Raw genomic sequence first — 26,010 nt, 5'->3', positions numbered from 1 at the left:
CTCCATGTCCTTGGTGGACTGGGAGTGGGAGGGGGAGTTAGAGTGGTTGACCACAGGGCGGTTTGGGTTATTTGGTGCGTGTCCCCCAAAGATGGTCCCTGGAACATTCATAAGTTCGTGTCCTGTCTCCCCAGTGTAGAGGAGACCACATTGCGATGTATCACTTTTTTCCCTAATCATGCCATCTCTACTTAGCTTTCAAAACATATAATTTAAGTATACCATACATTTAAGATAGACTATACAATATACAAGTATATGGACCTAAACAAAAATGTACACCATGCAATTCTGTCTTCAACTTGAATGATATTCATAAATACTACTGTATGGTTCTAATCTTGAGTGAGGTCTTTTTGGGGTTGGTCAGCTCAGTTGGCTGGACAGCTGGTTTGTGATGCAGTAATACCTGCAGCACAGGTTCACTTCCTGAATTGGTGGAGAATACCATGAAGAGCCATCCTTCTCAGGTTTGCACGTGCCTGAGGTGTGGTGGCCCTCAGGTTAAGTTCACCACTAGTCTTTCTGTAACGGGAGAGCAGAGTTATGGTCCTTTGAGATTATGATGACTTTATTATTTATTAATATAGTCTCGAGTCCTTCAAAATCACTGTGTAGGTTGTCTCTTGAAATTCAGTCGTTCTGTCTGATGTTTTGGATTTCATTAATATTTACTTATTTAAATCAAACTCTCCACAACCACCTACAAATTTCACATTTATTTAAAAAGTTCTTATTCTTGTAAAACATTGAATGTTGACAAGTTATTTAATCTTTGGGGGTGCTATCACAGCAGACATTCTCCTTCTGCACTTAATTATCATTTATTCATAGGATGTGGCCTTTGCTGTTTTAGCAAATATTTAGCCCATTTCTAACTGCCTCGGAGAAGGACTTTGATCAAGGAATCAGCCTATTGACTCCACACTGACTCTCTGAAGCGCATCCCACCCAGACCCACCTCCCCTACCTTATTTTGTAACTTTGCATTTTACATGACTAATCTACCTAACCTGCAGAACTTTGGACTGTGGGAGGAAACCCACGCAGACATGGGGAGAATGTGCAAACTCTACACAGCCAGTCCCTGGTGCTATGAGGAAACAGTGCTGCCAGACCAGAAGATAATGGTGAGCTGTTTTTCTTGAATGGCTGAAGTCCTGGTATAACCATGGTGCTGTTACAAAGGGAATTCTACAGTTTCGACCCTGTGACTGTGAAGGAATTGTAGTATAGTTCCAGGTTAAGATGATGTGTGACTTGGAAGGAACTTTCAGGTGGCAGTGTTTCCAGACATCCGTTGCCCTTCTCTTTCTAGGTGGTTTGGAAGGAACTGTTGCAGGAGACTTGGTGCAATTTGTAGATGTTACACGCAACTGCCATTGTGCACTGGTGGTGAAGGGAGTAAATGTTGAAGGTGATGATTGGCTACCAAGCATGTGAATGTCATTTCCTTGAATGGTGTTGAGTTACTTGAGTGTTGTTACTTGCACCCAATCAGGCAAGCAGAGAGTAAATCTTCACTCCCTTTACTTGTGCTTGTAGAAGGTGGATAGGCACTGGGAGGGATGAGGTGAGTTACTTGCTGTAAAATTTTGACCCATAGAAACTCCTCAACCTGTTTTTAGCCATAGTATTTATATAACTAGGCCAGTTCAGTTTTCTGGTCAGTGGCTATCCCAGGGTGTTGATAGTTGGGGATCCGGCGACAGTGATACTATTAAAAATCAAGAGGTGATGATTATCTTGTCTCTTGTTAGAGATAGTCATTGCCTACAATTATCTGGTGTGAATGTTATTTGCACTTCACAGCCCAAAGTTGAATGTTTTTCAGGTCTTGCTGCAAGTGGATCTAGACTGCTTATGTATATGAGGAGTCATTAATGGCGCTGAACATTGTGCAATCATCAGTAAATATCCTGACTTTATACTGGGAGTGGGAGCATCATGGGCTGTTAGGCCTATATACTTGCCTGAGGAACTCAGTGGTGTTCTGTGCCTGAGATGATTGGCTTCCAATAGCCCCTTAGTGCTAGATATGACTCCAATCAGTGGAAAATTTCCCCCCCGATTTCCACGAAATCCAGATGTGCTAGGGTTTCTTGACTTAGGCTATGGACCCTGAGAATATTATAGCAATAGTGCTGAATACTTCCCTTCCATAGCCTTTGTGGTATCTAGTGTCTCTATGCATATTTTGACATAATGCAGAATGAACCAAATTGCTATTTCACTCGCGTCTCTGATGTGGGATCCTTAAAGGAAGTTGAGATGAATTACATACTCAGCATTTCTAGCTAATAGTAATGTTTCAGACATGTACTTTGTACGTATCTGCTTGGCAGCTACTGACATGTCTTTTGTACTTATTTGCTTATCATTGTGCATGGGCATATTGCGTCCTTCTTCTCCAGCTAGTTATCTAATTGTTCACCACCATTCATAATTGGATGTGGCACGTCATCAGGACTTCAATCTGATCCATTGGTTGTGGATCATTTAGCTTTGTCTCTTGCATGCTGCTTCTGCCTTTTGGCATGCAAATAGGTCTGTGTTGCAGCATGACCAAGTAGATGTCTCATTTTTAGGTACAAAAGATCATTAAAAAAAACTGATCATGATTTTGCCATTTAGTCCCTCAAGCCCACCCTACTATTCTATAAGATCATGGCTAATGTACCGCAGGCCTCAACTCCTCTTTTGCGTCAGATTCTCATAGCCCTTAACTCCTCGATTATTTAAAAAATCTATCTACCTCCTATTTATATGCTTCCAGTGACTAAGTCTCTACAGCTCCCCGGAGTAGAAATTACAGACATTCATTACTTTTTGAGAGCAGAAATTCCTTTGTGTTCTAGTTTTAAATGAGTGTCCCCTTATTCTGTAACTACTGCCCCTGATTCAAGACCCACCCACAAATGGAAATATCATCTCAACATTTACCTTGTCAAGCCAGGCACACTTTTGCATGTTTCAATAAGATTGCCTCTCATTCTTCTAAAATCTAATGAATAAAGGCCTAACCTGTCTAGCCATTCTTGAGAAGTCAACATATTTGTCCCAAGAATCTGCTTAACGAGTGTCCTTTGAAGTGCTTTCATTGCCAGTATATGCATTCTTGAATATGATGATCAAAACTGTACACAGTACTTGAGGTGTGGCCTCATTAAGACCCTGTACAGTTGTAGCATAACTTCCCTGTTTTCAAACTCCATACTCCTAGGCATTTTATTCGCCTTCATAATTACTTGCTGCACCAGCATGCTAACCTTTTTTGTTTCTTGCACACAGACATCTCTGTCCCTCCACTTTTTGAAGTCCCTCTCCATTTAAATAATAGTTTGCCTTTTAATTCTTTCTACCAAAATGCATGACTTCACACTTTACTATGTTAATCTGTATCTGACATGTTTTTGCCGATCACCTAATCTATCTATACCTCCCTTACAAATTCCGTATGTCTTCGTCACAATGTAACTTTCATCCTTTTTGTATTGCTAACACATCTGCTTACATTACATCCTGTACCCTCCCTAAAGTCATTAATATAGATAGTATAATAGAGGTGCTAGGACTGATCCTTGTTTCAACCTAAAAAAAGACCCACTAATCCCAACTCTGTCATCTGTGTGTTAACCAATGCTCAATGCAATCATACCTTACCCAATAGCGTGAACCTCCTATCTTGTGTGAAAGCCTTTTTAATAGACATATTAATTGCCTTCTGGAAATATATTTCATCTATTGATGCCTGCTTGAATTAACTTCAAATTAACTTATTAATAACGTTTTGGTCATTTACAGCTGATTCCTTAAAAAAAAAGTTCTCCATCCTCTGACCCGCCATTATGAAAGCCTTGGTTTTTATTTTGGATGCTCTCCTTCCTTATTCCCTTGTTTTTGTCAACCCTTCTCATTGAGTTCTTCTTTTTCACGAGACTTAAGATCATGAAATATCTGACTAAATGTCTGTCTCTGCAGACCGCTTAGTTTATTTTCCCAGCTTACTTAACCATCTGTTTGTTTATACCTCTGCCATTACCCTTATTTAAGTTGATGACACTATTTGAGACCCAATTTGCTCTCCTTCAAACTGAATTTGAAGTTCTATCACGTTGTGGTTGTTATTTGTTAGATCCTTAATTGTGAGATCTCCTATTTATCCTTTTTCATTAGTACATCTAAAATTGCCTGTTACTGGGTAGATTGTACAACATACTGCAATAAGAAACAATCCCTGTTGTGCTTTGCAAATTTACCTTCAATGTTACTTTTTTCCCATCTGAGTTTTGTGTCATGTCCTTCCTCGGAATAATTGAACCAGGGTTGATCTTCCAGCTCGGTAATGATAGAGTGGGGAATATGGCAGGCAGTGAGGTTACAGGTTATGATTGAATACATTTCTGCTGCTCCTGATGTCCATTAGTGTCACATGGGTCTCCACTGTGGTATCAACCTAGTGAAGCTACCAAACAGAACTACTTGCATGCCAAACAGTAGTAAGTGATAGACAGAACTAAGCAATCCCACAATCTAACCTTTGCAATCCTGCCATATCCAGTCATGAAAAGTGGTGGACATTTATACAACTCACCGGAATAGGAGGCTCCAGAAATATTCCCATTCTCAATGATAGAAGAGTCCGACACATCAGTACAAACAATAAGGCTGAAATATTTGTAGCAATCATCAGACCGAAGTGCCAAGTGGATGATCTATCTTGGCTGTTTTCAAGATCCCCACCAGTACAGTTGCTAGTCTCCAGCCAATTCAATTCACTCAATGGTATCATGAAATACTCAGAGGTATTGTGAGGTTGTGAGCTCTGACAACATTTTGGCAATAGTACTGAAGACTTCTGCTCTAGAACTTGCTGCTCCTCTAGTCAAGTTGTCCTAGTACAGTTGCAGCACTGGCATCTACCCAACAATGTGGAAAATTGCCCAAGTATGCCCTATAAGCAAAAGACTGGACAAATGCAACCCAGCCAATTACTGCTCCATTAGCCTACTCTTGATCATCAGTAAAGTGATGGAAGGTGTCATCAATAGTGCTATCAAGCTGCATCTGCTCATTAATAGCCTGCTCAGTGACATCCACTTTGGGTTCCATCAGGACCATTCAGCTCCTGACTTCATTACAGCCTTGGTTCAAACATGGAGAAAAGAGCTGAATCCCAGAGGTGAAGTGAGATTGGCAGCCCTTAAATTGAAGGCTGCATTTGACCAAGGAGCCCTAGCAAAGCTGGTATCAATGGGCATCAGTGGCAAAATATGCATTAGTTGAAATCATACTTGCACATAGGAAGATGATTGCAGTTGTTGGCAGTCAGTCATCTCAGATCCAGGACGTCTCTGTAGGAGTTCCTCAAAGTGGTGTCTTCTGCCCAACCATCATCAGCTGTTTCATCAATGACCGTCTTTCCATCAAAAAGATCAGAGGTGGGAATGTTTGCTGGTGATTGTACCATGTTCAACACCACTCATAACTCCTCAAATACTGAAGCAGTCCATGTTCAAATGCAACAAGATCTGGCCAAAATCCAATAAGTGGCAAGTAACATTCTTATTAAACAAATGCCAGAAAATGAACATCTCCAATAAGAGATAATCTAACCACTGTCCCTTGTCATTCAAGGTACTACCATCACTCCATCCCCCACTAGCAATATTCTGGGAATTACTATTGACAGAAACTCAATTGGACTTGCCACATAAACACAGTGGCTACAAAAGCAGGTCAGAGATTAGGAAGGCTGTGGTGAGTATTTCACCTCTTGACTCCCCAAATCCTGTCCACCATTTACAAGGTACAAGTTAGGAGTATGATAGAATACTCCACGCTTGACTGGATGAGTGCAAGTCCAGCAACACTTAAGAAGCTTGACACAATCCAGGCCAAAGCCTGCTTGATTGGTACCACATCTCTTCCCTCTACCACCGACGCTTAGTATCAGCAGTGGGTACTAAATGCACAATGCACTGCAGAAATTCACAAAAGATCCTAAGACATTACCTTCCAAACTCATGACCATTTCCCTCTAGAAAGACGGGGACAGCAAATACATTGAACACCAACACCTGGAAGTTGCCCTCCAAGCCACTCACCATCATGACTTGGAATATATTGTTGTTCCTTCACTGTTGCTGGTCAAACTTCTGGAATTCCCTTCCTAAGGGCATTGTGGGTAAATCTACACCATGTAGACTGTAGTGGTTTAAGAAGGCAGCTCGCCACCACCTTCTGAAGGGCAGCTAGGACAGGCAATGAGTGCTGGACAAGCCAGCGATGCCCTTGTCCCATGAGTGAATTAAAAAAAAATTGAGTTGCTAGATCCAGGCCTGTCTCATTTAGCATAGCAGTGGAGCCAAAGAACATGATGGGGAGTATCCACACTGTGAAAATGGGGTTTTGTCTCCAGAATGACTGACTGGAAGATTGTCAGTTCTACCAATACTGTATGGACATGTCTACACTAGGTAGACTGATGAGATGTGGCACAATGGCTTAGTGGTTAGCACTCCTGCCTTGCAGTACCAGGTACTTGGATTCAATTCCTGCTTTGGGTGACTGTGTGGAGTTTGCACGTTCTCTCTGTGCCTGTGTGGGTTTCCTTTGGGTGCTCTGGTTTCCTCCCACAATCCAAAGATGTGCTGGTGAGGTGAATTGACCATACTAAATTGCCCATAGTGTTAGGTGCATTTGTTGGGTGTACATATGGCGGGGGTAGGTTACTCTTCAGGGGGTCAGTGTGGACTTGTTGGGCCGAATGGCCTGTTTCCACACTGTAGGGAATCTAGTCTAAAAAAAGTCTAATCTAAATTGTTTTCCTCCTGTTGATCCCTTCGCAACCTGTCTTACCTGTAGAATGCAGCTGTCTCCATAGTAGTGATGGTACCAAGCCACTCTTGGTGATTGACATTTGAGTCCTCTTGCCACCCCCCAGTGTTTTCTACAAGTGGTGTTCAACATGACAAAAGTATTGATTCACTTGCTGAGGGGGAGTGGTTAGTATGAATCAGATTTCCTTGCCCTGATGTCATGAAACTTCATGAGGTCTGCGTTCTTAATGAGTAGTCTAACAATCAGAATAAATTTCAGCAAGATTAATTCTAGTGGAGGGAAATTTCTTGTAGAATACGATCACAGGCTTGAGATGAGATCCCTGAGGAGCCTGAACCTGTCTGGTATATAGCTAATTTTTGCTGATATTAAGTTTAAATCAAGGTTTTGAAAGTATCATAAAATATCAAAAAAATAAACTGATACACCCAAACACTTATATTCTGTTTATTTATTAGTGTGCCACAATGCTCCCTTGTATATGCGTGCTCTGAGAACAAATATTCTGTGCAGACTTTTTATCAATGACATCATTAAGATGTTCTGCAATGACATAGAAATGATTTGTCCAAAGTCCTGTGTCAGTATGCTTAAAGTCTGTTTTATTGTCCATTTTATTTATGTCTTCATAGGAAACTCCAGAGAATAGCTTCAGAAAACTGGCAAGTCCCAAAAAGACTTGACAGCTGAAAAAAACACACAATTCACAAACAACCTTGCATTAAAGCCAATGACAAAAGTGGCTGAATAAGTTAAATTGCTCTTCATTACTTTGGATGTGAGGTTTTATTTTATGCTAGTGTTTATTTATCTGTGAAATCTGAGAAACCAGTTGCCTTATATATGACATACAGCATTTATCATTGAAATCCTCCTAAAACTTTGTGAGCTGCTGTCAGCTTCTAGAACTTTACTGTCCTACATGGATCGAAAGATTCAAATCTCAGTCCCTGGCAGAATCCCAATCATACTACCAGCTGAAATTGCTTCATTAGTAACTATAACCTGTTGATGGCTGACTTACACTGTTGGTACTTCTAAAAGCGGATGTTGGTTAAAATTATACAGCTCCTTCAAAGATTGAACATCATATGCACAATCTTAACGGTCAAGAAGAGGCAGGTTAAGGTACAGGCAGGGTGTTAAGTGCTCAAAATAAAATCTGCATGTTGAAAATCTGGCGTGATCCTGCTTTCTTTTGGGTTTAAGTAGGACATGTTCAGAGGACTGAAGAAACTCCCATGGAATAGTCTGATCAATCATTTGTTTATTTATATATCCAGTCGTCTGTGCCTTTAATGGGTTTCCTTAACTCAGTGGTGGTTATATGGGTTAACAGTAGGTTGGCATTGATCAATGAAATTGGTAGGCTGCATAGCCTTTAAAGAGTGAAACTGTAAAGCTGCTGCCAGGCTTTTCTGAAAGACCAGCACTCTTAGGACTGCTTTGCCACTGATTTCCAGCTCTTTGTAAGTCATTTCACTTATTGTTCCTATTACCCAATTGAATCTGCTCTTCCCTGTTGTCATCTTTTACTGCAGCAGACTGTCTAACTACGTTGGACCTCTGACGAGTAACAGGGGGAGCAGCAACAATATCAGCAGCTGTAGGAGAAATAACAAAAATAACAATTGCCATCTTCTTAGCGATATGTTGTTGTGCAGAACAAACAGGATGAACACAGAGCATGAAGGAATAGGCCCTTGTAAAAAATCTTGTAATTTAGAAGTCTACCTCTTCCACTTTAAATTACTTCATTATGATGCTTCTTTGTTTATTCAACAGAATCAGAGGCAGGCTGCTTGACCCTCTGCTCTGACATCTAAATGCCTTTGGTGGGAATCCTCTACTATTTTCTTGGTGAGGGCCCACTAAAGTCTATCTTATCTGCATATGTGCAGAGTTAGGCTTGAGCATTAGGGAACTTTCTGGGTCAGCAGTGGTCTGTGGCAAGAAATGAGCAGTGAGAATAACCTGAGAAGCACCTCCTCTTTCCATGTATTGTTTCTTCATCTTTGCCACTCATGACTCATCCGTATGTCTCTCCTACCAGTGTGCTGGATAAAACTTTGCTGCATCTCAGATGCTGAATGGTTGAGCAGTGGCTTTCCTTCATCCTGCTTAAAATAGTAGACTGCATACCAATATTCAGAGCAAAAATACACATGGTTTCTGCTCGATTCTCCATCAGATCCATCTCCTTTCCATTGAAGTGGACTTCAGAACAAATGCATGAGACATCATGGCACTTGTGGTAGAACTGGAATTCTCTAATCTCTATCCAATTTTGTGCACTGCCTCAAAAAATACTGACAGAGCATGTTTTCTGTTGCTGCACCTGTCCTTGAAATGTCCTGTTTGTATTTTTCCCCTGTGCTGAGCAACTGAATTAGATCAACAGAGCTAACTGCCATCTAACAGGGACTTTTCACTGATTTCCCTGTCTCCCACATCTGTTTCTACTCTCAAGTGATATTGACTTAGTGGCAGCCTAGCTATTTCTATTACAATTGCCACTGATGTGAATGGTTAAGCATTGGTGTTAGGTGTACAGGAATCCTGTAATGGCGCTTCCCTTAGGTGTGCGCCTTTCTCTGAGGATTCCTTGGCCACTTCTCACTCAGCTCCTCCGTCAACCTTAATGGACTTGAGGGAGATAAAAAACCTAATTAGAACTGAAATGGCAAAAGGGTTCAGAGTATATATTGTGCAAAAGTTTCATCTCAACTTGTTTCACCAATTCAACACAAGTGACAGCTAAATACTAAGTAACAGGGTATGACCTAATCCTGAGATGAGATAAGTGGAAGAACCCTCTCTTTTCATTTTCAATGGCCATAGATTCTGCCACTTTATCCATCTCTAGTGTTTCCTCCGCAACTGTCAGAATGGTTTTAAAAGCAGGGCACCTGGAACCTCCCCCCCCCCCCCCCTCAGAATTCCTAGGTGGATAGTGTGAGATGTCATTGAGATGAGGAGTGAGTGTAACTTGTTTGTCCAGATGAGGATGCACCTCACTGTAGGGGAGTGAGTGGAACAGTATGGTCTGTTGTTTTGAAAAGTACGTGGAAGGGCATGTTTGGGAACTTGAGAGCTTGTAGCTTGGCACCTGAAAGTTAGATACCAACTTTCCTGCCCTTTAGTGGTCCTTAAACCTCTTGCTTAGCGTAATCCAAAAATGAGCTACACAGCACAAAGAAATCATTCAGAGTGTTGTGTCTGTACCAACAATTTGAAAGAGTATCTGTAAGCATGTCCAATACTTTGAGGATGGAATAAGTAGGCTTGATAAAGGGGAACCAGCAAATATAGTATATTTGGAATTCCAAAAGCATTTGACAAGATGCCACATAAAATGTTACCACACAAAATATCAGCTCATTATTTTGGTGATGACATATTAGTATGAATATAGGAAACAGTATCTGAATAAAAGGATGTTTTACATTTTGGCAAACTGTAACTGGTGAAGTGTTAAATGGGTCATTGTGGGGTGCTGAACTATTTATAGTCTATTAATTAAATAGATGGGGGAAATGACTATGTCATAACAAATGATAATACAAAGATAGAAATATGAGTTGTGAAGAAGAAAAAGAGAGAAATATATGGTTAAGTGAAGAGAGAACAAAATGTAAGATGGAGTATTATATTAGAAAATAAGAGATTCTTCACTTTGCAGATAGAAAAGCAGAATTTTACTTAAATGAAGAATACAGTGGTACAAAGAGATCTGATTGTTCTTGTACATGAATCATAACTTGTTAATGTGCATGTCCAGCAAATCGTTAGGAAAGAAAATAGAATTTGTTCTTCACTAAAAGAGAATGGAGTATAAAGGTAAAGAGATCTTGCTACAGCTGTACAGGGTATTCATGAGATCACACCTAGAGTACAGTGTTTAAATTCACACTTCATTTAAGGAGGGATACTTGAGAGGAGTAGTTCATGGAGTGTTCGTTAGACTGACTCTAGGGATAAACGCATTGTTTTATGAGGAACTATTGAACAATTTGGGTCTATTTTTGATGGGAATAGAGAAAAATTTGAGATGATCTTATTGAAATATATAACATTCTGAGGGTCTTGGCAGGTTAGATGCTGAGAGGATGTTTCCTTTCCGTGAAATCAAGGTCTAAGAGGCAAAGTTTAAAAGTACAGGGTCTTTTATTTAATATGGAGGAGAGAAGAAATTCCTTCTTTAAGAGGGTCATTAGTCTTTGGAATTCTCTTCTTCTGAGATGAGTGGAGATTGGATCATTCAATGTAATCGTTGCTGAGTTGGACAGATTTTTTTATCAATAGTGGAGTCAAAAGCTATGTGAGGTAGGCAGAAAAATTGTATTAAAGTCATAATAGGATTGACCATGATCTTATTGAATGACAGTGCAGTTCCAAACGGGTCGAATGACCTATACCTTCCATATCTTCTGATCTAATGATTAACTGCCTAAGGGCTTCTGTTAGCCCTTGGTAGGGTGGGCTTCCTGATGCCATGCTCCTACCACCAGTAAATTTGTAGCAGATAGGCACCAGGCAGATAGTGTCCACTGGATTTAATGAATTGCACCCCCACCTCCCCTGCTTTGGATACACTGGATGATGGTGATACATCCAGTCTTAAGTCTCAGGCCCTGATTAAAAATTAAAAGGAATTCCTCCTTTTGCATTTCTGAATCTTGAATGAATCTTTCTTTTGTTAATAATCCACAGACATACAGAAATTTGGGAGTTTATTAGTAAGAATTAGTTTAAAATAAGATTTTCAACATTTGATTAAGAAGCATCTTTACAATGGCAGCAAAAAAGACAAACAGCACACATCTCCCCGAGCCATTTCTGAACATATAGGTACAGAGGGGATTGAAAGCTGTCCTTCCAATAGCATTGTCACTGTTTTCTGTAATATTTGGAGTCTTGTGTTTATTACATCTCATTTTTCATGATTGCTGAATCACCACAGCACTGTTTGAGTCCTACACGTCTGGACTGAAGGTTCATATCATGTATGAACCCTTGATTACATTGATCTTTAGTTTGGCCTTTTTAAACCCAATGTACGATTGTGAAATTACCAAAGGCGAGTTTTAATTGAATAAACAGAATACACTTAAAACATGACATTATTAATAGAAGCAGTTCGTGAGCTAATGGAATTCTGAAATGTTTGCTCATACTAGTTAACTTCGGATTGGAACATCCAAATACTCAGTGACTTAAAGTGACACAACTGATTGAATCTAGGTGACATCAGCAGACTTTAACTAGAGGTGCAGACAAGTCAGAAAGTCAATATGTTTCGTCTTGTGAAAAATTACCTTGGTTTAAGGTTGAAGACTGATATTGACCTTCTGTTGCAACTGTTGATGGATGTTTTCATTAAATTTGTCATTATCTTGCGTCAGTCTGTCCTTTGTTATTAAAATAATTATATGATTCACTTTTAAGAGATTCTGGTCATGAATAAGTTCCAGTGTTTTTCTCTCCTCTCCAACCCATATCCTTCTCTGCTAAAGTGCTGACTTTTAATGAGGTGGAGTTGGAACTGTGGGGTATGCCTTTCCTTAGTTGCCTATCTACTTATTTTTCACAAATGAAATTCAACATTGAAGGTAAGTTGGTTATTTGATTATGGATATGGGGCCTATATGATCATAACGTTGTTGAATTCTGATGTCTATAGATATGAGGGTTTGTACAAGGTAACTGCGAGTGAAATTCTTGAGAAACCTGCAGCTTCAAGGCACCCTTCCTATCAAAAAAGATTCATTCGCCACCACCCAACTTTATTTATTTAATAAGTGTGTCACTGGGCCAAACAAAAGCCTTGTCAGTGACTCCGTGAAGTTCTTTGCATCTGCCTTCAGGTTTAGCCAGAGCATATTGCTTAAAAAATGTGAGTCATCATTTGGACTGCACCACATCTTTAGCCTGGATACTTTAGGTTACTCCGTTAATATTGGATGGTTGCACAGAGACCTTGACCAGTTTGGAACTGGTTTAAAAAGACCGACTGTCACCTTGGGAGATCAAAACTGGTGGATAAAAGAAGTAGCTACAGAGATGGTGGATATGTTGATTATAATTTTCCAAAAGCCCTTGGATTCTAGAACAGCACCAGGGGATTGGAAAGCTACCAAAGTGACGCCACCCTCCAAAATGGAGGGAGGCAAAAAGCGGGTAACTAAAGACTGATTAGTTTAACTCCTGAGTTGGAAAACTGCTGGAATCAACTATTACGGAGTTAATAGCTGCCTATTTGGAAAATCATAACCTAATTAAGCAGAGTTAGCATGACTTCATGAAATGAAAATCATATCTGACTAATTTGTGTGTTTTGAGGAGGTCTCTACCAGAGTGAGTAAAAGGGAATCAGTAAGTATGTTGGATTTGGACTGAACAACAGGCATTTGACAAGGTACCTCACAGAAGGTTAAGTCACAAGATAATAGTCCATGGTGTTGTAGCAATATGTATTGGCACATAGAAAATTGGCTAATGAGCAGGAAAAGGCAAGTGGGGATAAGGGATTTTTTTTTCAGGTTGGCAACCTGTGACCAGTGGGATTCTATAGGGATCAGTGCTGGGAGCGCAACTATTTACAATATATTAATGACTTGGAGCAAGGAAGCAAATGTACTGTCGCAAAATTTGTAGACAACACATAGTAGGTGGAAAGGCATATTGTGATGGGAATACAGATAGTTTACAAAGAGAAATTGATAGGTTAAATAAGTGGGCAAAAAGTTGGCAAATGGGGTTTAATATGGGAAACTGTGAACTTGTTCATTATGGGAGGGAGAACAAAAGACCAGCTGTAGCAAACAGGGTCTGGCGGGGGCAACTTGTGCATGAAACACAAAGCTAGCCCATAGGTAGGGCAGGTAATCTGGCAGGCAAATAGAATATTAGCTCTTATTTTAAGGGGATTGGTGTATAAAAGTTGTGAACTGTACAAGGTGCTGATGAGACCACATTTGCAGTTCTATGAACAGTTTTATTCTGTATTTAAGGAAAGGTATTGTTTAATTGGAGGCTGGTTAGAGAAGTTTCACTAGGATGATCTTTGGTATGGAGTGATTGTCTTATGAGCAGAGGCTAAATAGGTTGGGGACTTTACTCACTGTAATTGATCAGAATGATCATTGAAACATATAGCATACTTAAGCGGCTTGATAGGTAAGTGCTGAGAGGATGTTCCCCCACATTCACCCCCACCATGGGAAAGTCTAGGGTCAGAGTGTATAATCTCCAAATAAAGGTGTGCCGATTTAAGACTCAAATAAGGAGGAATTTCTTCTTTCAGAGAGTCAATGCTTTTTAGAGCACCTTGCCATAGAGCGCTATGGGAGCAGAGTCATTGCACATATTGCAGGCTAAGATAGATTCATGATCGGGAGAGGAATCAAGGTTAATGGAAAAACACAAGAAAGTGGATGTGAGGAATGTCAGATCAGCTATGAATAGCGAAGCGGATGATAGGGGCGACATGGCCTACTGCTGTTCCTAATTCTTATACTCTTACAGACAGGGTCTAGAATGACAGAATGACTTCTGGTGGATGTTTTCTGCTGCCAAACCTCGTGCAATAGGTTCTAAGCTGTTACTCTTTAGCATGATGAAGTCCTAGAATATGGGTCAGCTTGGGTTGAGGTAGATTTTTTCCAATAGGTTGCTCATTGTACTTATCCTTCTGATATGGTGGGGAGTGATATTGCTGTGGACTGGCCACCAGGGAAGGGGAGACCATTGAAGAGTAGTCTGTGATGATACACATTGTCAAAGTCCTGAGGATATTTGCCTGTGATTCCTATGCGGCTCAACTAGTTTACTAAAGAGGTTGCTACATGTTTATAAATAATTTGGAAATGCTGAAAATTTGAATTAGAGACAAAGTACTGGAAGTGTTCAACAGGCCAGTTCAGATTTGTAAATAGACAAGTCAAGTTACTCCATCAGAGCTAAAAACTAAAAGACAACCAACTTAAGATTTACTGACAAGGCAGGTGGTGTAGTTGGAAGAGAACTGAAAGAACAACTTAAACAAATGAAAACAGAGATTGCTGGAGAAACTCAGCATGTTTGGCAGCATCTGATGTCGCAATTTTGCCTGATTTGTGTCATTGTATTTAGCGACATACAAGGCATGTTCAATATTCAATTCCAGGCAGAGAATATAACAGGCAACAGTTGGAATACCACTTATTTTGTGAGCCCACCTATATTTACTTTCATGTCCAATGTTTTCCCAGACTGAGGAAAAAAACCCTCAAATAATAGTGGGGATGTAGGAACAATTTATTATCAGATTTATGATCTGATGAACAACCTGTGATTTAAATACCAATCTTGTCCCTCAGACACCAAAAGACAAATGGCACATATCATTTCCTGTTAAAAGTGTCCAAGTTTCTTTTTGCTTTTTTGATACTTACAAAATAATGTTTTTGTCAGGACTGGTGTGAAAGATGCACTCAAGGAATTGGGGGGTTTGGAGTCTGCATTGGTCCCAGTTCTTCCAGGGAAGGGAACATGGTTGACTGGTGTCTAACTTCAAACAGAGGAGGCTTTCCCCTCCCTGCAAAATTGAGGCCAGGGTGGGGAGTGGCCATTAATTGGTAGTTAGTATTTAAGGGCGAGGGCAGGTAGTTTCTCTATGCCCACCTCCCTCAAAATTTAGAGCAGGTCAGAAGCGTAGAGGGAAGGACCCAGGGAATTTTATGAGGTTCCCCACTAGCAAGCTCATGCTAGTGCAATTCTGTCCGTGTTCTAAAAATGTGTGGTACATTTGTGAAAGAACATTTTGTACACCTTAAGATGTAGAATCTATTTTACTGTTCATTTAATAAGCACTAACATTATAGCAGTGCACAGTTTAAACTTTCGTCATAGAACAACACAGCACAGAAGGAGACTATTGTGCCAGTGCCATCTCTCTGAAATAACAATCTAAGTGGTCACACTATTCTGTTCTGTTCCCATATCCCAGCAAATATTCCCCTTTAAATATTTACAAATTCCCTTTTGAAAGTTATTGCTGAATTTCTTCCAGCTCTCTCTGAGATAATTTCAAAGGTTGTATTCTCATGCACTGTTCCTTCAGGGAAGATAAGGATGTGTAAAATACTTAAATCATCATTGACTTTCAGTCTAAACTCGATTTATTTGGGACAAAATAAATAACACTTATCAAAGTGCAGCAAATAATTGACCTCTCTTTATTAATTTTTCTTATTTCAGTTGACTTTTTCAGGGAATTTCTTCTGTTCACAGCATCAAGAGAGTTGACTTGAAGGAAATTTGACAGTATAAAGTAGTTCAATTTAAAATAAATTTTTCACAAAAGGTTATTGTTGTTGATGCTTTATATGTCTTCAATTCTGACCTTAAATAAAGATAACATTGTTCAATAGCTACCAAACTTTGTCTTTTGTATTTTCACAGTATTAGGCACCAGCTGTCATTTATACAGGAGTTACCGCTTTTAACTGAATAAATGTGGGCGATTCATTGAAGTGGAAGATTGGAGTTCCATTAAATTTGAAGAAAGATGAAAAGTATCAGCTGTTCTCAGCAATAAGCCTGCAGGGTAGATTGAACGGTTTAGATCCTAAACAGCCTTTTATGCAATTTAGAATGTCTGAAGAAGCACCTTGAAATTGTTCCTCTGTCAACATTCCTCTTCAAATGTGAAATATAGTAGTCGACGTATGTAGCCAGGGCAAGCATTGGAATGGATAGTGAGCTATCTATAAAACTGAAGCCAGAGAGTAACAATTAAGAGTAGTTAGTCAAATTATCAAAAGGATGGAACTTGTGCAACAATTAGTGTGAGAACCATATCAAAATTTGGACTTGGAAACTGGGAGTGTGATTTTAAAAGTTGAGAATTAACATATTGGGTGTAGCTCATAGAAATGGGAAGACTGAAGAGTGACCTGAAAGAAGTCTTAAAGATTAATGGAAATGGTTTAATGCATTTGGTAGAAAGGATGCTTCCACTTATGAAGGAAACCAGAACTAGGGGCCATAACTATAAGACATTTGCTAATAAAGTATTAGAGTGATACTTCATATTTAACGTTGTTTGGCAAGTTTCAGTTTCCTTAACTTGAAAAAAAAATTTTTTTACAACCTTTAAAGTTTTAAAAGATATAATTTGAAGGTTCACTGTAGACATTTTTTTAAAACATGTCTTCCTGTAAGTCACATGTCTGGTGATAGCCACTTGTTTTGCTGTAGACTCCTGCTGAGGCTGTTTTAGGTGTGCAAAGTTGTTCTTATAAAGAAAAGAACAAGCTGATGTGTAAGAAATTTATAAGAACAAGTTACCCAGCTGATTGCTCTCATTTCTGAACAGAAAATCCTCTTGTTGAGTTTGGGTGAAACCTGTTTATTTTGAAAGAATGATAGGATTTCCTGAGGGAGCTGTATCTGCGAGAATTCAAAGACAGCTATGTATGATTTGTGACTTTACCACACCAGCTAAACAACAAAGCAGCAAACTCTGGGCCATTCTATTCTGTTGTCTTCAAGAATGACCCATGGGCCAAAGGATTTTTTTTCCCAGGAAGACAGTCTTTACAGAAAAATCTTTACTTCTTGATTCCTGTTTTGAAGATATTTAGAGAGATAAACAATTATACTTCTATATTACTGACTATATATATTAGCCAATTATTGCTTCTTTATTCAGGAAATTTTATTTTGATAATAAACCAATACCTTGTATTTATTAAGAAAGCTGGTTGTTAGATCTTGTTGTTTATAACCTGATATAGGTATGGCATTTAATTGATAACTTGGTAACTGGAAAAAAATGTTTTTATTCTGTGTTGTGATCTGTGGAGTTGTGGGACTAAAACGACAGTGCATTCCTCCAGACTTAATCATGACAGAAACTGATAATGAATTGAGGAGAAATGTCTTTAGAGCAAAAACTTAATTAGCATCTTTATCCAATTAAACTTCCCAAGGCGCTTCACTGGGTATTAACTGGAACATTATAAAGCATGATATGATACTGAGCCACCTAAGAATATAGTCAGTCAGATGACTAAAGGTTGGTTAAGGACACAAGTTTTAAGAATCATCTACTAAGAATTTACACTGAAAATATTTGAAGTGAGGATTATGTCACCGCCAGGAGTAATTTTAGCATAGATACAATTCAGATAAACACAAGTGAAAATGGAATAGAATATGTTAATGGGAGTTTGATGAAAAACAGTGTGGAAGGAAGCTTGTGTGAACCGAATACACCGTCATGGAAATGTTTCTGTGATGTAAATACTATGTTAAGTGCTTGGCTTTCAGTCAGTGCTTTGACCTTTTAACAGTGCTACTCCAAAATATTCCACAGATCTTATAATATGTGCCTGTAGTATGATTTAAAAACCTGCAAAACCTGTGTTACCTATGAACAAAGTGCTAAAAGTAGGTCACCAGACAAAGCTTAACTGTCTTTAGCATGTTTTCAACAATCTACAGCTGTGGGGGAGCCAGCAGCTGGAATATTGGAGGTTTTTAGTTGGTAAGCCAAAGATTGAACCTCAGTTCCAGAAAATCCTTGTGCTCTAATCTCTGCTGACTGTCTAATAAAATGGCATATGAACCTGTCTGACATCAGGGTTCTTTTATGTTGCAAATGTTTCTCCATTGTTAAGACTATGTAGGAACTCACTGTCTTGCTTAGGACTCCCAAGCCAATGTACTCTTTTATTTAATTACAGGGAACCCATTTTATTGAGCTGTGCTGTCAGAGGAACATTCCCCTAATATTTCTGCAGAACATAACAGGTATGAAAGAGAAGGAGCATTTCTAGTCTATATTTTGGCAATGGTGTATCAAAATAAGACAATATCTGTTCATTCAGTTGTGGCCACTATGAATTATATGCTTAACATGACAATGATAATGGTCTGACAAGAAGTACAGATGCAACGATGAAAAACAGCCCAATAAAATATACCTCAAAGACAATAAAACTTTTCTATATCTTTGCAGTTTTATACTCTTCATAATCAATTGGCTTTTTTATTTCCAAAAATAAAAGGGACCTTTTGTAAAGTATATTTCTCAGCATCCTTTAAAAGTTTAAATTGTAACATACCACTTGTAGATTTATCTCAAAATTGATATTTTACAAATTTCTTTATTGAGTCAGATGAAACTAACTGAAGTGGAGCATTTTATTTACCCCCAAACAAAATTACTATTTTATTGTTGCTGGAATGTTAAGATTTATGCCTTTGTAGTAAGGTTTAAAATTAAGGGATTGTGTCTATTTTTTTCTCCATGTATCTCAAACTTGCAGCAGTCTGCTGTTGTCCATGTGGTGTCAGTCATACTCCATAGGCATCTCCTTGACATCGTCCAAAAACAAGATTTTTGCATAACACTGTTATCTGTCACCCTTCTTATGTTACATTAACAGCTACTGATGTATCCAACACTGTTGGAGTGCTAAGTCATAGATAATAAAATTCTGATCACTTTCAACAATGTTGTTATAAAAAGCATTTGGATATTAAATTTCTTTTTCTGCCACTTCAATAGTAGCACTTGCCTGAATGATGACACCATATCCTATAGCAACATGAATGTTGACTGAACATTAATGGACAAGCCTTATAAATGAAGATAATTACAATAGACAAACTGTAAAATAAAAAAAAGCTGCCATCAAAAGTTGTATTGGCAGATATGTCAATTTTTGTTCTTTATCATATTGTTTAGTTTACTTCAATGACCTTAAAGATTTTTTTAGATTTATTGTTTGAGTGCTGACAGCTTGGTCAGTGAAGTCAAATTATGTTTTGCTTTCTAATCTATAAGGTTTCATGGTTGGTCGAGAATATGAAGCTGGTGGAATAGCTAAAGATGGGGCCAAAATGGTGACTGCAGTTGCGTGTGCAAATGTTCCAAAAATTACTGTCATTGTTGGTGGTTCCTATGGTGCTGGAAACTATGGAATGTGTGGAAGAGCATACAGGCAAGTCAAAGTAAACAAGACTACTTGTTCCTTTATGTAACATCCGATTAAGATAGAAATTAGAAATAAAAATGGGAAAGCTGGAAATACTTCGCATGTCAAACAGCATCTGTGAAGTGAAAGAATAAAGGGAAAGTAGACTTTAAGCAAGTGAAAATGGGAAAAGGAACAAAAGGAATGGCTGTGATGGTGGGGGGTGGGGGGTGGCGGTGCGTAGGGGAAGATGCCAGGTTGAATGTCAAAATCATTGTTTGTGCAAAATCAAGGGGACTCATTATGGAGCAAGTCAAGAAACAAAAGAGATGTGCCCAGTGGAGGTGTGAGTGGTAAATTGTGAATAGCTTCCTGTTTTTCTTACCTTTGCCTGTAAGAGATCATTTTTATTTTTAAACTTTCGTCCTTTATACAGACCAATAAAAATTTCTACAATTTTTTTTTGTCTCTCACTAGTTTTCTCTATAATCCAGTTTTTCTCAATCAATTTCTTAGCCATCTCTGCTGGTATCGAAACTCTCCCAATCATAGGATCATAGAGATATACAGCACAGAAACAGATTCATGCTGACCAGATATCCTAAATTAATCCAAACAGCATCTGGCACATATCCCTCTAAACCCTTCCTATTCTTATACTCATCCAGATGCCTTTTAAATGTTCTAATTGTACCAGCTTCCACCACTTCCTCTGGCAGTTCATTCCATATACATGCGCCACCCTCTGTGTGAAAAAGCTGCCCCTTAGATCCTTTTAAATCTATCCCCTCTCACTTAAACCTATGCCCTCTAGTTTTGGGCTTCCCTCCCCTGGGAAAAGACCTTGATTATAAGCCCTATCCATCCCGCTCATGATTTCATAAACCTCTATAAGGTCACCCTCAGCCTTCGACGCTCCAGGGAAAAAGCCCCAGTCTAGACAGTCTCTTACGATAACCCAAACCCTCTAACACAGGCAACATCCTTGTAAATCTTTTCTGAACCCTTTCAAGTTTCACAACATCTTTCCTATAGCAGGAAGACCAGAATCAAATGCAGTATTCCAAAAGTGGCCGAACCATTGTCCTGTACAGCTGCAACATGACCACCCAACTGCTACACTCAATGCACTGACCAATAAGTGCAAGTTTTCCAAACGCCACCTTCACTACCCTGTCTACTGCAACTTCAGTTTCAAGGAATTATAAATCTGCATCCAAGGTCTCTCTGTTCAGCAACACTTCCCAGGATCTTTACCATTAAGTGTATAAGTTCTCCTTAGCACAATACTATCTCCAGCAGCATTATAAACCTTTTCCTTTAATCTAATACTATATTTAACTTGTTAGGCATTTAGACTGCCTTTTCAGTGCATTTTGTTTGTTAATGGATTGCATATTACTTGTGATTAATGAATTATCATGCTATTAATTTGGTACAAAATCCTGTATCTGCTTTGATAATGATGATTGGGTGTGAATAATTGATGCAGCTATAACATTTCATAAGTGGAACATTCTAAAGCATGAAGGAGAAAAAGCTACTGAAAAATCATGTCCACTGTCAATCTAATTTATTGATTATACCAATAACTAAATTGGCCAAACCTTGAGTTGGTATATTAACATTCAGTAAAGTGAGCCAAATCTGTGATTGGTCTTTGCAAGACTGCCCAAGAGCAATTCCTATTTTATGGGACGAGTAATTGAATTGCTGCTTACCAGCTGGAAACAGATGTTTAACTAAGCTCAACAGTGTCATGCCAATTAAGATAATTGCAAAAACATTTGAATTATAAATGTAATGAGGTTAATTTAATACAGCAGTAAATGGCATTCATGCAGAGTACAATATTGCTACATTTCTCTGCCTAATATTAAAATCCTAGCAAACCTCTAAACAACTGAAGGTTAAAATAAAGGTTTAAATTTTGAGTGGAGTCATTTTTGCAAAGGGGCTCTACCCAATATGTGGACTTGTCTTTCCTCATTCAGACACAACATTTATTGTTTTAATTCAGATTTCAACAATTGATAGTTTGGACTTGAGATGAAAATACTGCATTTTATTTATTTTTAAAGTTTCTTCAAATAAGATAGTTTTATAAACTGAAGTAAAGTGTTCAAACTTGAAAAATTCTGCCTTTTGAAATCTAGAGGGTTTTGTGAGTAGTGGGGGAGATATTTCTTTGTTATATTTATTAATAGATATGATTAAAATTTGGTTTTCTGTTTTTCCTATCAGCCCAAGGTTCCTGTACATGTGGCCAAATGCACGCATCTCTGTGATGGGGGGTGAGCAAGCTGCTACTGTTTTAGCTACAATTACAAAGGACCAAAGGGCAAGGGAAGGAAAAGAGGTGAGTATTAAAGTATGTGAGGCACCATAGAGCCAAGACAGGTTAGGTTGGGTTTCAAGGAATTAAAACAGAAATGACAGTACTAACGCCATTCAGGTTATTTTCCACGAGGTAATTTTACCTTATTAAGAAACTACTGGGCTTGGAGTAAGTATTGTACCCTACTGTGGAAAAAAAACCTTAACCATACAGAAGCAGTTTGTTTTCTCAGTCTAGATGCTGATTTTACAAGTATAATTGGCTGTAACAATCAAAATATTCTGTATACTCTGCATAAATTGAGAACCATTAATTGGGTTGTTAGATTGAAATAAAGTTTAAAAGCAGTTTTCTCTGTCCTAACATCCCTAATATTGGAATTCTGCCTCGAACTGTCATAAAATTTATCTTCTCAATTCTTGCAGCATGCCTGAATGAAATCTTGAAACTAATATTAATGAATATATGTGGATATGTACTCATGTTGTTTTGAAAAATGTATCCCATTTATACCTTATGAAACCACTCGGCAGGTGCAACAAGTAATTAGGAAAGGAAATGAATGTTGGCCTTCATTACAGTTGGATTTGAGTACAGGCATAGGGTTGCTTCACTGCAGTTATACGGGGCCTTGGTATGATCACATCTGGAGTATTGTTTGCGGTTTTGGTCTTGCTACCTAAGAGAGAATATATTTGCTATAGAAGGAATGCAGCAGAGGTTCATTGGGCTGATACCAGAATGAGAGGGGATCTGATTGAAATGTATGAAATTCTAATAGACCTCGACAGACTACATGCAGGGAGAATGTTTCCCCTGGCTGGAGAATCTTGAACCAGGGGACTCTATTCTTGAATTCAGAGTAGACCATTTAGGTCTGAGATGAGGAAATGTTTCTTCATTCAAAAGGTAGCAGACTGTGGAACTCTGTCCAGCAGAAGGTTGTTGTACAGAGGCCAAGCCACTGAATATATTCAAGAAAGACATTAATCATTTTTTAGCTGCTAAAGGTGTCAGGGGTATAGAGAGAAAGCGGAAATATGGTATTGAGTTAGAGAACCAGCCATGATCATACTGAATGGCTGAGCAGGCTTGAGAGACCAAGTGTTCTAATCCTACTCCTTGTTGTTAAATAGCAGTTGGGAACTACGAGAGAAACAACACCTCCTGGAAAGTAGAAATTGGAAATTTAAAGTAACTTCACTTCAAGAGCTCCTCATTAATATTGAATACACAATCCTGAGTTGGAAATATGACACCATTTCTCCAGATTTCAAATTTCCAAAAGCTGCAGTATTTTGCTTTTGCTGAACTCAAAACTTTGTTTCTGTCTCCACTGATGGAGATTTCACCATTCCTACACTTCATTTAGATTTCACCATTCCCACACTGGCGGGATCAAAATCCTTGATCTCCCTCCCTCACAGCGTTGTGGGTGGAACAACACAAAATAGATAGCAGCAGTTCAAGAATACAGCTCACCACAACCATCTCAAGAGCAAATAGAGATGGGTATCAAATACTAGCCCAGCCTGCAAATTCCACATTCCCTAAATGAATCGAAATGAAATGGAAATGTACACTAATCAATCTATCCAGTTCACATCATGAAGCAATATAATACAATTAAGTAATTGCCTACAGTTTTATCTCACTTTTAACATTGTCCACAATGCAGTTAATAATTTGTTTTTGAAGTAATTTATTTGAAGACCAATATGGCATCCAGATTACACACAGCACACTAAAACACAATGAGATGAATCTCCACACCACAGGTTTTAGTGTAAATTGAAGGAATATGTGATGGGTATGATGCTGAACTAACTATTTATTCTTCTTTGAAATGTACTGTGTGATATTTATCTAACATCCAAATATTTCACCCAAAAGAAAATTGGGAAAACTGAAACCATTGGGCTCAATCTTCAGCATTTGCTGCTATTGCGGGCCATAATGGCACTGCAGATTCGCTGGAATCTGGAACCTGCAGTTCACTAAACGGAACTCTATGCTGATGGCCTTGCTGACCGCTATCAGTGTGTAAACTTGAACTATTTTCCCAGTACTTCCTGTTCCTACTACTGCCCACATTATGAAAGATCATCACCGTAAAATGTTAACTCTGTGCCTTGGTTCACAGGCACTGCCTATCAAACTACGTTTTGCTAGCATTTGCTCTATTTCTTCCAAATTTCCAGCACGTACAGTATTTTGCTTTCTGCTGAGAGGCTTGAGGACTACTAGATAAGTTTCCAGTGCTTATTAATCAATAAAACCCGAAAGTTAGGAATGCTGTTTACTTGATTGAACTCAACATTATTGAATGAAGTTAAGAAATCAGGCAGCCACAACTGCTGCTAGCATTTATTTTACTGCACTAAATATCTTAATGTGCTAATTGGTTCAGTGTTTCTGTACTTTTCCTTGTAGTTCTCTGCAGAAGATGAAGCAGCTTTAAAGGAACCAATCATCAGGAGATTTGAAGAAGAAGGCAGTCCATACTACTCTAGTGCCAGGTACAAAACCAGTAAAATTACTGCATGCTTTAAATGACAAGATCAAATAAAATTCCTCCATCAACTACTTTTGTATTGATAATACACAATTATTGTTTATTTAAATAAACACTGCGACAAGCAAAGTGCTTGATTAGTACCCACTCACCCACTGAACACTTGTTCCTTCCGTCAGTTAAATAAAGTCGCAGCAGTGTGTCTCATCTACATGATACATTGCAGCAACTTGCCAAATCACATTTGACAGCGCCATCCAAACTTGTGACCTCTACCACCTTGGACAGCAAGGGTAGCAGTTGGATGCAAACAGCATGTCGCCTCTTGTACCATCCTGACTTGGCACTATGTTGTCTGTCTTTGCTGCTGGATCAAAATCATGGTATGTACTTGCTCACAGTAGAAAGTGAGGGCTGGAGATCACAGCCAAATAGTATGGTGCTGAAAAAGCACAGCTGGTCAGACAGTGTCTGAGAAGCAGGAGAATCAGCGTTTGGGGCATAAGCACTTCCTGATGAAGGGCTTATGCTGGAACCATTGATTCTCCTGCTCCTCTGACTCTGCCTGACCAGCTGTGCTTTTCCAACACCACACTCTTTGATTTGCTAACAGTATTATGGGTATACCTATGTCATACGTTTCAACCATAATGTTTTAAGAACACAGCTCACCATCTCCTCACAGACACCCAGAAATGGATAATAATTGTTGGCCTTGCTAGCAATGTCAAAATATATTTTAAAATTTAATGATTGCCATACTGTGCAATTGGCAGTGTTACAGCAGTTATTTGTCTATGGACATTATGTATAACATTAATAATGGTAAATCTACTGCAATCCTTATAATTTCACTATTGTTTATAAAACAGCACACAAGACACAGAGCAAAATAAATTAAAGTTGTTCATTTGAAACATGCCAAAAAATACAGTGAAGCTTCAAATTGTTTCAGTCTGTCTGACAAGATAATAGTTATCCAATGTAACAGATGAATCAAATTTATAACTTAATTTCAGTTATGTCTACTAATAAGCTTAGGATCCTATGATTTGTATGATTCTCCTATCAGTGGTGGCTTCACTTTAATATATCAGACTTCATGACATGAGGATTTGAATTCAGAAATAGTGACGTTACTGCAATTACATAGGGCCTTAGTGAGACCACATCTGAAATACTGCATGCTGTTTTAATTTTCCTGCTGATGCTTTCAACTTTAGTATAGATTGAGAAAGTTGAGACAAGCACCTATCAGAAAGGTAGTATATTCCTGGAGTGTGTCTGTATTCGTTTCCTACAGCAATATGTCCTGGATGCAGCAAGGGACAAGGAATATTGAAATA

At 38.7% G+C, this 26,010-nt stretch overlaps 1 protein-coding gene across 1 annotated transcript in view; it reads left to right on the top strand.

The window, feature by feature from the left end:
- mccc2 (methylcrotonyl-CoA carboxylase subunit 2) overlaps positions 1-26,010 on the top strand; it is a 134,217-nt gene that overhangs the window by 88,034 nt on the left and 20,173 nt on the right. Inside the window, exons 13-16 of the mRNA XM_072581996.1 lie at positions 18,576-18,642; positions 19,682-19,838; positions 22,056-22,170; positions 24,583-24,668. Coding sequence (XP_072438097.1) covers positions 18,576-18,642; positions 19,682-19,838; positions 22,056-22,170; positions 24,583-24,668 — 425 coding nt within the window. The remainder of the gene's footprint in view (positions 1-18,575; positions 18,643-19,681; positions 19,839-22,055; positions 22,171-24,582; positions 24,669-26,010) is intronic.

The sequence above is a fragment of the Chiloscyllium punctatum genome, chromosome 2, assembly GCF_047496795.1.
Source record: "Chiloscyllium punctatum isolate Juve2018m chromosome 2, sChiPun1.3, whole genome shotgun sequence".
In the NCBI taxonomy this organism is placed as follows: domain Eukaryota; kingdom Metazoa; phylum Chordata; class Chondrichthyes; order Orectolobiformes; family Hemiscylliidae; genus Chiloscyllium; species Chiloscyllium punctatum.
Note: the sequence above shows the minus strand (reverse complement) of the source record. Positions and strands in the feature narration are given on the sequence as shown.